This window comes from Trachurus trachurus, assembly GCF_905171665.1.
Source record: "Trachurus trachurus genome assembly, chromosome: 17".
NCBI classification, from domain to species: domain Eukaryota; kingdom Metazoa; phylum Chordata; class Actinopteri; order Carangiformes; family Carangidae; genus Trachurus; species Trachurus trachurus.
The window spans coordinates 26,652,748-26,665,825 of record NC_139900.1 but is presented as its reverse complement, the minus strand read 5'-3'; the positions used below and the strand labels follow the sequence as shown (position 1 = coordinate 26,665,825).

Here is a 13,078-nt window from a genome sequence, read left to right as displayed (position 1 = left end):
ACTTAAGATTTAAAAAAAACGTAGGCGGTGGCTGCAGTAACATGAGTTTGGCAGAAAGAACGAAAGAACAGCACACGTTCCTGTGGATGAACCAGTTGTTTCAAAAATGATTACCTAATTCATATCAGATCTGCAAAGTCAGCTGTGAAATTACATGCTCACTCACAGCAGCATACAGTGACTGGTCAGTCAAGCAATACTTACACTAGAAATAGTGCAGACCTGTCTTTTTTGATAACTAACATTTTAACAGCCACAAATATGCAACAAATATAGTAAGACATATACAACTGTTGTTCTGCATTAAACAAGTTAGCCTTCAATAGCACATGAGAAAAGATTTGTTCATGTCTGTTAGTTTGTTATAAAATCACTGGTCACTGACATCTAAAATGTTTGTACTCTTATTAAAGGGTAGTAAGGCTTTTTAAATTAAATAAACGTAATGCGCTGCAATTCATTAATATATAATCATATATTAGCCTATATTAAATATCCTGTTTAGCATTTCTTTTTAATCCACCAAATTGCCATCATATACAAATTACAAAACATTGGAGACTTAAAATATTCCTGGAACATTCAGTATTAGGTTATTACCAGTATTTTATGTCTGTAAACTGCCCTCGATGCACTGATGTTCAGGAGGGTTGCAGCGCCATCGTGTGATGAATGTAGTGACCTATACCTCAAACAACCTTCGATAGCCTGATTTAACCAGTCGTTGTGTAAACGGCGGTCAGCTGAACCACAAAAGCCAGCTCCATGATTTAAATATGATCTATTCAAGAGGATAGCAGAAAGAAGCTCGCGCTGTTCAAGAGCGTCGGTGTAGTTCACAGAGACATTAAACGCAACACGTCTTTGACCGTTTGGTCATTTCATAACCAGTTTATCTTTTAATGTGGGTGTGTAAGTTATATTGGTCTCTTCGAGGTTAAAGGGAAGTGGGGCGGTCAGATGGTTTCGTCTTCTCGCGATACTACGGTGGACATGGTTTCTTGGACGCCTTTAACAATTGTCATCATAGTGTAGCTCGAGGCAGTTGGGCATTATAAAAACGGCGTTGATACAGTCACCGATACATTTCCTTCTCGGCTTCGGCGTAAGAAATATCTTCTCCATTTCAGAGACTACACTCAGGTATTGCCCTTTTTTTTCTCGATGCACTTAAGCACGTGCGGTCTTTGTAAAGTTTTCTTTAAATAGATAAACTGTTTGGTGATGAAGTCTGGTAGGCATGAATTTCAATCTAATGTAGCAGCTGCAGTGCAATATTTTAATGAAGTCGTGTAGGCGTGTCGGCAGTTCTTTTGAAAACTCTGACTGCATCACTTGTTAGAAAAGTCTCGAGTTGTGTCAGTAGATTTTGTTGTAATGAGATGAACATACTGTAGTTGCAACAGAAATAATAGTAACTGAAAATATTGAGTTTGAATACCCAAGTACCAGAAAAAATTACAGGAGGGTGTGTTTTTATTGTGGGTGAATCGACCTTGTTATTTAAGATATTTCTGCTGGGATCAGTACCTCTCATACTTCTATGGTAAATTTGTGTGTGTGTTGTTGTTTTTTAATAAGTTGTCCATCTAATTTGGGCAACAGTCTTTACTGAGGTTAATAACTGTCACTAGTGAATCATTAATCACTGCTATGACTCCCTTGATAACCTTGTTGTATCAGTTTCACTCCACCAATGCCAAGTAACAGAGTTGTTGTGTAAGCCAAATGTAGTTGTGTAAGACAGCCACAGATTTCAAGTGAACTATGGACAATGGGCAGTGACCTCAGTTCCATTTAAGCAACTTTCTTTCCTCTTCCCTTTTCCCTTTATCCCAATTTGATCTCTAATCATATTCAAACCCTTTAGATCAACATTCATGTTGTGCACTTTGAGTTTACAATGTGTATTTGAGCTTACTGTGTGTTACTATGTGCTGTTTTCCTGCCCCAGAGATGGCCCTGTCTGGCTGGGTGTGTGTTGTAACTGGTGCGTCCAGAGGCATTGGCAGGGGAATAGCTCTCCAGCTGTCTGAGGCCGGAGCCACCGTCTACATCACCGGGCGCCAGGAGAAGGCACTGAAAAAAACTGCGGCAGAGGTGACATTTTGAGCTTGAATTTGACAGTAGAGATAAAGCAGACAGTTATTGGGCAGAGATTGAAAAGCAATGTCCATTAACCTATCTCTCGATGACAATGATGCCATCACTTTGTAATCAATAGGCTAAGCTCCCACAAATATAAACTCCTTCCTCCAGCCAGTGTTCGATGGATGGATGGATGATGGATTAGAAAACATTATATATTACTTTATGGTATAGCAGATGTGTTTCAAGTAGTTGTGTCTTTGTTCTCAGGTTAAGGAGAGAGGTGGCGACTGTGTGCCAGTCATCTGTGATTCTACTAAAGATACAGACATTGAAGACCTGTTTGAACGGATCAAACGTGAACAGAATGGCAGGTTGGATGTCCTGGTCAACAATGCCTATGCTGGAGTACAGGTATGTTTATTTCACTGACACGGAACAAGACTGAGTATGTACATGAAATGGGTAAATTGCTGTACAAGTAATGTAGAGTGACACTGTATAAGCAGCTGGTAAGAGGACCAGTGTGTGATTTACCTGAACTTGAAACATGATGTGTTATTTCAGGCTATTTTTGAGAGTATGGGGAAGAAGTTCTGGGAAACTGACCCGTCTATTTGGGATTCCATCAACAACACAGGTCTGAGGTATGTTTATGCGCTTAGTCATGTCTGATGAGTTGACCGAGTAATTGTCTGCAAACCGTTTAGTCATGGTATCTAGTGAGTTTTCCCTGACGTCAGCTGTTACTCAACTTGCTTCTCTGTTTACATGATATGTTTAGTAGGAATTCTCTGTGTCCGAAAAACAGGAAGAGTGAGATGTGATATCTATGTGATATGTTTCCTTTGAAATTCATCAGTATTTATTAACACATTGTTAGAGGTATTTTTATAGCAGAGTATAAATATTATTTAAAGCAGAAGTAAGCGATCCGGTCGTTTTGGCTAATGCTGCGTTCCAGGCAGGCTTTTGAAACCGTAAATTACAGCTTCATGTCACAACTTACGATTTTGTAGCGTTCCAGGCAACCCGTAACTCGCGTTTTTCCGACCTGTTTTACCGGTGAAAGTCACTATAACGGCCACTCGTAACTTCCGACCCGTGAACTCGTACCAGATCGAACTGGTATGACTTCACAGGTCGGAAAAACACGAGTTACGAGTTGCCTTGAACGCACCATAACAGTCCTCGTCCCTACGTCACCACATTCACGCGCATCCCTTGGCTACACACACAGCCCTGCATGCCGTTCTCTCTCCTCATTGGATATAAACTGTAGGATACGAGAAAAGTTTTCTCCTCGGCTCAGAGCAGAGCAGAGTGACTGACAGACCCGTGTTTCGGTCCAAACACTCTATGTAAGTGATTGCTGTCGGAAGATATAACTATTTAAGACTTATATTAACACAAATATATCACTTACTTCTGCTTTAACTTATCCTATTTGTTTCTCTGGGACAGGGGCCACTATTTCTTTTCAGTTTATGCTTCTCGGCTGATGGTGGCTCAAGGTCGAGGTTTGATCGTCACCATCTCATCCATGGGGGGGCTCCAGTATCTCTTCAATGTGCCATACGGTGTTGGCAAAGCTGCAGTAAGAACTATACTCATAAAGGCCTAGCTATTAACACAAACACAGCATATATTCAGTATATAACCATGTAATCATCAGTTGGATTTTGGCACATTGTCAGTGTTATCTGAACCTGTTTTGTATTGTGGTTTCTTTCCAGTGTGACAGGCTGGCAGCAGACATGGCCGTTGAGCTGAAGAGTAGGGGAGTGGCCTCAGTCAGCCTGTGGCCAGGGGCCGTACAAACAGAGCTGATATGCCAGATGGTACTGGAGAAACCGGCTGGTGTCAACTCAAAGGTAGATGGCTCTCTAACAGCACATTTTTGTTCATGGTTACTTTTTAAGTATTTTTGCCAAATCTCAGGTCTTTCTTTCTCTTCAGTATAAAGATGTCTTTGCAAATGGAGAAACCACAGAGATGAGTGGGAGGTGCATTGTCAACCTGGCACAAGGTAGGATTATTCACTTCACTTCAGTGAGATTGTTAAATGGAATGAAATGCATGAGTCCATGTTACAGACTGGGGGCATTTTGCCTCTAAGATTTACTTGCCCATGTGCCACCAGTAAATTTGCTTCTTCTTTTTTTCTTTTTTTTAACACTGGTGAAATGTGGAATCTGGAATCTGTCATCACAGGTAACAGGCCAATGTGTGTGAGGATCATGAATGAAAAGGAAATGTAAATATTTGCTTTACAGGTTATGGTGTGCGCCCCAGCATTTTCTACTTTTGCTCCTAAAATTTTAAATTAGGGGCCACTGTGTTCCTAGTAAAAAAAAAAAAAGTTAGTCTGAAGCCCTGATGTATTATTTTTCTCTCGCAGAGAAGTGTTGCGTGGCTGTGGACAACACTTCAGGCTTTGGGTTTTGTTTCTCTGACAACATTTTACTACCACCACTGTATGACAGAACAGCATCGTTGCTTTGTTTTTCATTGTTGATAGTATAGCGATTAAAGCACAACACCCACAAGGAGCATTTTAGGTCTTTTCTGACCTTACCTTAACAACAATCTCAATGTATCTGATCACAAGTGGACAGCCCTAAGCACCAGTGGGTATAACTGTCGCAGGCACAACACATTTTCATTATGAATCTTCAAATTAGAAATAATTGAAAGTAGAGACCAGCACTCAAGGAAAAAATGCTACATGGACACATACTGTTACACACCTCATGTCCAGTAAATGTTGGCAAACATTTGCTGTTCAGTGTAACATGTTTTCACAAACTGGCACTATACATGCTGAAAACCATCATCAGTGCAACTGATTATCTTAGAGAGGTCTGTTCATTTTCAGTCTTGGCCTATTTTGAAACAGAATGTTCTCTGTCTGACAGATAAAAGACTGATGTCGCTGACTGGGAAAATCATAATGACTTGTGACCTGGCAAGACGCTATGGGATACGGGATGTTGATGGTAAATTTGTATTTGATTATATTTTAATATTAATGTTTTGAAGTGATTATTGTGTCTAGGCACTCAATTCTAACAGTTTTAACATGTTTATTTACAGGGCGGAGTCTAGTTGATTACACTTCCCTAAAATTCCTCCTGAGCCAGGCTCCCTATCTCTCCTGGCTCTCAGTTGTTGTCCCAGGATTCCTCCGCCTGCCACGCTTTGTGCTCACCCTGGCAAGTAGCCGGTTCTAAACATTTCCTGTATCAGTACTGAAGTGGCGGTGTACTGTTGTGTTTCAGGAGATCCCAACACTAGCAAACCTATAAAAGCCTCTCTCATGGTTGTTGATCAAATTCATTAGGGCTGGCTTCAGGATGAAAAGAAAACGAACAAGCCCAAACAGGGTTATATACAGTATATAAACTGTAAACTCTATGTATTTCTCACTTGATTTCTTTTTTTTTTTGAAGGAGTATTATTTAAATAACTGTGTATATCCATTCCTACTTGAGTACTTAATGAATGTAATCCTCTGAGGTAAACATGAAGAATCATATTTTCTATTTTGTAACATTAACACGAATGAGTGTCAGCTGTGAGTTAAGCCACACAATGTGGAAAAATGAGTTATTATTATAACTACATAGAATGTATTTTCTTGCATGCAAAATGTGTTAAGCTAAATTCTAGAAACATACGTTGTTTGTGTATTTTTACACCTAAAACCTTGTTATATTTCTATGAAATGCACATACATGTAACATAACCACTACTGTGTTTGGTAAATAAACCAATATCAACTTGGTTCTGTTTACATCTCTCATTCCTTTAAAGTAGATGTAAATGACATGTACATCAACAGAATGGATTTGTTTATATGGCATTAAACGTATTATAAATACTACTATTGAATGAGATACTGAAAACTAAGATCTAGAAGCCATATCATCAGAGACAGAACATCATGATACAAAGCTGAAGCTCGTACAAATTTACAGAATACTGCTTAGGGACACAGTATCGCTGAACACTTGATAAAGGAAATGTACACCATGGAAACTATTTCTTGTTAGTTTTTTTTTTTAAGGGTTGTATTTTATTCTATATTTGTAAGTTTAATTTCCAAACAAGAAGGTTTGAAAGGCCATACCGTACTGCATTTAATAATGATTCTGGTCTTTGCTTATAATTTAGTAGCATGCCTAAATGCATCATTGCTTCAAAATTGGTGCAATCTGTATTTGAAATCTAAAATTATGCTTAATGCTAGCAATGGTTGTATGTTGTTAAATCTGAATAAGCTCTAATGCTTAAATTCAAGGACCTCGGGGGGGTCTTGCAAAAGAGATCCCAACATAAACACTGAAAAACGCTGTTATTCATTCCAGCTGAGTGAATGCGGTGTTTAAATTCAAGAGGATAAAGATTCTCATTGAAACCCCTCTCAGATGTGTTGTGGCCCTGGTAAAGGGGGGTGCGGGTGGGTGGTTGACGTGAAAATGTTTAGCCTACTGCCACGGATTTATTATACAAGCGCCTCCTCCCTCCAATCCACGGTCTGCTCTCCCAGACTGGCACACCCACCCACCGCCACTGTGGGAGAGTCGTTGGGCCTTCTGGGCTTCCTGGTCCTCAGCTCCGCCTCGCCTCGATCTGGCCGGACAGGGGGAAACACTTCTCAGTTAAAGAACAAAAGCAACAACGGACAGACCGAGGAGGACGAAGTAACGGCGACTCCGATTCAACCCCGAACCTAACGGATTTACAGACCCGAAACCCTCCACGGCGAGAATAATCAGCCGACGACTGAACTCGCGCGAAAAGCGACAAACTTGGTCGCTTCGCATCTTTGTATTCCGCCCGTAAATCGTCGAGGTGCTTGATAAATAAGACAAGGGTCAAACAGACAGACAGACGGTATTGTTTCCCTGGGCTTCATCTAAACTTCGGCCATAAAAAAGCGGAGAGGCAGAGAGGAAAACTCTGGCTTCCCTTTGTTTCCCCTTCGCTTAAACGGACTTCGGGGAGAAAGGGTTGTTTTTTGGGCATTTTCGGTAAGTTTATTTTTATGTTTCACTGAAGCGTGTCTGATGGCGAAGTGCGCCTGTGCAGTGTGAAGCGTTTTTAGTTAGTACGCCATAAAGGGGGGAGACACTGGACCGCTATTACCAGTGGCCCAGGGAGCAACTTTTACAGCTTTGTTACTCTAAAACAAAGACGCTGTGTGAAAACTCTCGCAGCGTAATTACGATTAAAAAATATGAAAGAGGCAGGGGGGAGGCCGCCGAGTGAGCTCATCCCTGTGGGTTCAGTGTGTCACGGCTGACTAATACAATAATCTCATGATTGTTAGCTATGTTTTTGGTACACTTGAACATTTCTTGCGTGGCTCGAGCGACCTAAATCGTAATGGCGTAACCACCTAACTAAATGCGCAACATTTCCTCTGTTGACCAAATCAACAACTCCTTCCAAAAATGAAGAGGATACAGTTATTTATAAGGCACTGTCCACTCAGTAGTTACAAACAACATATAAATAGGTACCGATAAGACTGCAGTGGGGATAAAGATGTCTTTCCTGGGTAAAAAGTAAAATCTGAATCATATTTCCCTGTAGGCTTCTGGCTCTTTCACTGAGTATCTATTGTCATATGTTGAGGTGCTGGTCCAACACCTGTTGCTTGGGCAAAAAAAAAAAAAAAGTATTTTATTTTTCAAACCACTTTTCTTTGGGAATATTTTATATTCAACACTAAGTTTGTAGCATGTTTAGACTTAAACTTGAGTATGACTAATGTAACTAATTTTCTCCCTCCACAGGTTTCTGTTGTGGCGTCGGCCTTTGTGAGGAGGCTACACTTATCTTTTGGGACTGAGTACTTGGAAGTGGAACAAAGCCCGACTGGGAAGGGGTGAGAAAGTAGACTGTGATGGATTTTTCATAGATGCCCATTCCACACGCTCCCACCCTTTGTGGCCGATCCCCCCACTCACACATAACAAAAGTCAGTCACCACACTTTGGGGGGAGGGGAACCCAGTCTGGACCGAGAGTATACGACTAGTTTCACTGGGAGTTAAGAAAAGGGGTGTAAAGTAGGGGGGAAGGGGAAACAGCTGTCAGATAATTGACTTTGAGAATGAATGAGAACAGAAACTTTTTAAAAACATTATACCCTGTACACTTGACTGTGTTCTTCAGAAGAAATCTTGTTTTTTCCCTGCAGCTATGTATTCTGAAGACAAGAAAAACATCTCAACAACTAACTTGCTGTTTGTGTCTCTCTTTTAGGTGAAAGATTTTGACGTCCCAGATGGCAACCTACACTGAACACAATGGCAGAAATGGACTACTTGTGGGCCTGAAGGAGTCCTTTGAAGGAAAAGCAACAAAGACAGAATGTGAAGGAAAGCTAATAGCTAAACGGCCCTCCAAGGATTTGCGCCACTCTGCTAGCTCAGCAGAGAGTAACGCAAGCGGTGTGGCTAGTTTCACCACTAACCACAACTCTGTTGTGTGTCTGCCTCTGGTGTCAGAAGGACTGAAATTAGTATGGACACAGTCTGATCAGACCCGTGAACTTGACACAATCCCAGAGCTGGTCCAAGCCTTTAACTTATTTCCATACCCATCATCCCGTGAGGTTAGCACCCTGGCCCGGCAATGTTCCTTGCCACTGGACAAAGTCAAAGTGTGGTTTATGGTGCAGAGAATTAAATATGGCATCAGCTGGTCTTCAGAGGAGATAGAGGAGACACGGCGGAAGCTGGCAGTGCCTGAGCTTTGTGCCGACTCTACTGAAACAAATGAGGAAGCCAATGTAAAGGATAAGAGTGAAATTTGTGAGGAACCGGCAAATGAGGAAAAGGAGAGCAATGAAGTGGAGAGTGTTCCCTCCAGTTTAACTCCCCAGAAAATGAAACCAAAGTGTGAGTCACCAGATTCCTATAAACCAGCCAAACCCTCTGTCCCATGTTTCAGTTCCACTCTTCCACCTCCTCAGGATTCATACTTCTACCGCCCACCAGCAGACGCACCAGCAAGTACAGCAACTGATGTCACCCTTGACCTTTCGGAGTCATCTTCACAACAGCACCGCCATGGGCGCTACAAAAAGTCTAAGGCTCAGCTCGCCGCTCTTCGAAAGAGCTTCCTGAGAGAGAATTGGCCTGCAGAGGCAGAGCTAAGACGTTTGCAGGAAGAAACTGGGCTGAGCCGCAATGACATTCGTAAATGGTTCAGTGACAGCCGTTACCAGCTTAGGGTTGGCCGAGGAAGCCTGGCAGCAGCCCAGAGCTATTCTAAACACACTGCTGTTGGGGGTAAACATGATCAACAAACTCAACCTCTACCACTTATTACTCAAAAGACTCGTCATCTTAACAGTGTGAAGGGCAGTGAGGGAGCCCGTAGCAACGGGGCTAAAAATTCACATTTCTTTCAGACCTTTTTGTCCAACACCCTGGAAGCATTTGGGGATAAGGGTCTTGAGGCAGAAGAGTCTGATGCTATGGAGGAACTTTCTGGTGATGGTGACAGTTTTAAAGATGAGGAGCAAAGTGAGGAGCAACCCTTACAATTGACCAAGACCTGCAAGGTTGAGCCAGATGTTCCACAGGAATCATCAGACACCTTAAAATCCTCCCCATTCTCTTCCACCTCTGGCACCCCACCACCGACTGCCTCACCTACTAAACCGCTTTCAAACAGCAATAGTACATCAAAGAAGTCACCCCACTCGGCCAAAGCAAGTCCTTCACAAACACCCTTGCGCGTCTCAGGGGCTTCCTCATCTGCATCCACATCTCCTGCTCTTACTCCTGCTGGGCGACCAAGAAAGACCAAGGAGCAGCTGGATGTGTTAAAGCAGCACTTCTTGCGCTGCCAGTGGCCCAAGAGTGACGATTACACTGAACTTGTTAAGCTTACAGGTTTACCCAGAGCAGATGTCATTCAGTGGTTTGGTGACACACGGTATGCTGTCAAAAATGGCCAGCTACGCTGGGTGAAGGGAGTCCGTGACCAGTTCTTGGCAGAACTGGCTGCCCAGCAAAGTAGCAGTGGTTTAACTAATGGAAGTGGCTCTGGGATATCTAATCGAGTTGGGGGTAGCCGCAAACGAAAGTCTCAAGCAAATGGAACAAGTACAGATTCTCCTGACACCCAGCCATTGATAGCGTATTACCTTTCAACAGGCTCACTACATGAAAAAGACCTTGACACCCTATGCAAGAAATCAAGAATGAGCTACCAGCAAGTGCGAGACTGGTTTGCAACTCAGGATGTTGGGGAGACTGACCAAGAACCTATTGTTACTGATTGAGACACTGGAACAGGACTTTAGAACGTTTATCAGTGTAGGTGGAGTGCTCCTCACATCCTTTGCACCAACAAGCATAGTTATTACTTTGGTTTAAATTGCTTTAAATTGAGGCAGGTTTGAAACATCCAGTCTTCCCAGTACAAGCCCTAAATCAGGTTTGCGTTTTTATATATGCTGCATTTCTTGCTTATCCTAATATATTTGGACTTGAATTATAATTGTGCTGCCTGTGTTGCTGTAAATAGAACAGTAACTTGTACACTGGTTTGCGATATTTTTGAGCTTATTATTTTTGTTTAGATATCACTACTACAGATTTTCTAGTATGCTATTGTAGCAGTATAATTTAAACTGGTTGTACTTTTGGTACCTGAGTATAGCGGATAAGTAACTGCTCCAGAATATGTTTATGTTTATGAATATGTTGACTGATCACTGTGTGTCATCATTCCTTTACAGCCAATAATTCCTTATCATGAGAAGCACACTGGACATGTACACTTTAAAATGACATCTTGCACTTTGGTTTTAGAGCCTGCTGCCATTATGTTCATTAAAACCAATTCTTTTTCAAAAGATGAATTCAGAACTAGACAGTGTCATTCTTGATCTATTAACAAGAAAACCCTTTCAGTCATATCTGTTGAAAACTAAAAATAATGTTCCATCTAATTTGACAGTCTACAGCACACTCTAAAATACATTCCTGATGTTCTTTTAGTCTTGTAATATGATTTACCATTAGAATAATTTGCTTGTCATTTACATTTAACTACTTTTAATAGTAAAGGTTAGCAGTGTCAGGGGAGCAGCAGTCACATTAATATATCAGAACTGACTTTTTCAATTTTGATTAGCCGTAATTGATTCAGTCAGTATGTTTCTCTTTTGTCTTAATAGGTGTAGAGTGTGACTTGATGATTTAAAACATAGGCAAAGTAGACAACAAAAGGGGGTCCATATATTGTGTAAGTAGCAATGGGTTTTAATCCAAAGGAAAAATACCATTCTGTTTCTGTCAACTCAGATTATTAATTATAGTTTAAAAATGAATTCTTTATTCATGTATTCATTAGTTATCTCATACATTGCTGTGTGGTGCAAAAATACACGCAGAAGGGCAGAAGTTGACCTGCAGGAGAGTCGGAGCATAGTTCCCTAGAAATGTCTGGACGGAGGTTAGGCAACCAGACCGTTGACAAAGCAGTGTGCATCACTATTTTGTCATCCTATTAGTCATGAAAGGTTAATGCAAGTGTCATGCTGTGAGGCAATGTCCATAACACTTTGTTTCCACCTTTATAGGTGGTTTCAATGTACTTTTTCACACTTTGAAAAAAAATCTCATTTCACAAATGTGTCACTGGAAGCCAGTAAAGGTTTTGCATTTATAACCATGTGTGCCAGCAATGGTTTTTGTGTGATGTAGTGAATCCAGTTTATTATGAGTGATCAAACTGTCGATGTAATTTCTGTGTTGTGAGCAAAACAAAGTAAGTGACTGAAAGTAATGTGAACAAATGCTTTAGAAAACAATGCTGCTAAAATGTGTCGTCATGTCACAGTTTAATTCCTCAACAAAATAATGACATGGTAACATGGGTACAATGTCCATGTAAGATTAATAATTATGAAATATCTAAATTACACAGTGTCTCAGCACTTGTGCCAACTGTTTCTAGGTGAAAACTAATTTATCTGAACATGTTAGGACAGTTCTGACAACAAGAACAACAAGAACGTCACTGGCACTCTGCTGTTTTATCAGTGCCTGGGAGACCGAATTGATAATCCACTCATGAAAGGGAACTGGAAAACAGGAGTCTGATGCTGAGTTCTGAGGGCAACAGAAATGTACTTACTCAGCAACTACATGAGGAAATCTTCACATCAAGATGCTTTGGCATGGTAGAGTTATTTGGACATCATTTCTTACCTTGTAGAGGTGCTGAAGGCTGTGGGTGTTCCTTTATAAAATTGTAAAAAAAAAAAAAAAAAAAAAAGAAGAAAGGAAAACTTTAGTTTTGGATGTAGTGAGTGTACTCAGTTTAACAACAGAGCCCATATCGGAGAAAGAAAAGCATTTATGCAACCTGTGTGGACTTACTGTGTGCATATTCATTATGAGAACTATGGCTGGAAATAGATGTAGCTGATCCAGGAGTCTGGCAAAAACAGAAGAGGGTGTAAAGTTTTAATCTTTTGCTAAAAGGATTAAAAAGTTTGTAGAATTCTACATACAACAGTCTGTAGCAGTCTATCATGTTTACTAACAAGGACCTGATCTATAAATGTGTAATTACTTATCAAATGTGCTGCAATGCTGACCCCAGAAAAAGCCATTTGACAAAGAAAATCTCCAATCATGATCCACTTGCTAACTTTTTTTTTATATATAAAACTTTCAACCTCATTCCACTGTCTTCATCAAGGGATGAAGTTCACTCTGTCCAAGTTTTCTCACGTATCATGATCATGGTATATTCACGAGAAGGGAACAAACTGTATCCACAGAGGGAGACAATGAGATGTAGTTCTAGCAAAAGCCAGTAAGTGGGCCATGAGGCTTTCCCCCCCCTTTTTTGCAGTAATTATTACGCCAACAAGGGACTTTAAAGGTTGAACAGGACTTGAACTATACATGTATATTCTGTGTTTATTTTTCAATGTTTTTAAACTAAAA

The 13,078-nt window shown here is 40.9% G+C and overlaps 2 protein-coding genes across 3 annotated transcripts; both read left to right on the top strand.

The window, feature by feature from the left end:
* The first annotated feature begins 729 nt into the window (after nucleotides 1-729).
* Nucleotides 730-5,874, top strand: dhrs1 (dehydrogenase/reductase (SDR family) member 1). The gene is made up of 9 exons (XM_083991822.1): nucleotides 730-1,143; nucleotides 1,955-2,100; nucleotides 2,359-2,502; nucleotides 2,656-2,735; nucleotides 3,553-3,685; nucleotides 3,825-3,962; nucleotides 4,048-4,117; nucleotides 5,007-5,087; nucleotides 5,185-5,874. The coding sequence occupies exons 2-9, from the start codon at nucleotides 1,957-1,959 to the stop codon at nucleotides 5,319-5,321; spliced, it is 927 nt and encodes a 308-aa protein (XP_083847948.1). The 5' UTR covers nucleotides 730-1,143; nucleotides 1,955-1,956; the 3' UTR covers nucleotides 5,322-5,874.
* An 808-nt stretch (nucleotides 5,875-6,682) lies between these two features.
* Nucleotides 6,683-10,956, top strand: homeza (homeobox and leucine zipper encoding a). 2 transcript variants are annotated; one of them, XM_083991122.1, is made up of 3 exons: nucleotides 6,683-7,124; nucleotides 7,893-7,984; nucleotides 8,364-10,956. In XM_083991122.1, exon 3 carries the CDS (start codon nucleotides 8,386-8,388, stop codon nucleotides 10,393-10,395), a length of 2,010 nt encoding a protein of 669 aa, XP_083847248.1. In that variant the 5' UTR covers nucleotides 6,683-7,124; nucleotides 7,893-7,984; nucleotides 8,364-8,385; the 3' UTR covers nucleotides 10,396-10,956. The 2 variants fall into 2 exon arrangements, with proteins under 2 accessions (XP_083847248.1, XP_083847249.1); XM_083991123.1 differs by having other exon boundaries at nucleotides 7,893-8,077.
* The last annotated feature ends 2,122 nt before the right edge of the window (nucleotides 10,957-13,078 follow it).

Coding starts and splice junctions, on each gene's coding strand:
- homeza (XM_083991122.1), top strand. CDS start 8,386: ATGGCAACCTACACTGAACACAATGGCAGAAATGGACTACTTGTGGGC.
- dhrs1 (XM_083991822.1), top strand. CDS start 1,957: ATGGCCCTGTCTGGCTGGGTGTGTGTTGTAACTGGTGCGTCCAGAGGC. Junction 2,736..3,552: donor ATCAACAACACAGGTCTGAG/GTATGTTTATGC, acceptor TCTCTGGGACAG/GGGCCACTATTTCTTTTCAG. Junction 5,088..5,184: donor TGGGATACGGGATGTTGATG/GTAAATTTGTAT, acceptor GTTTATTTACAG/GGCGGAGTCTAGTTGATTAC.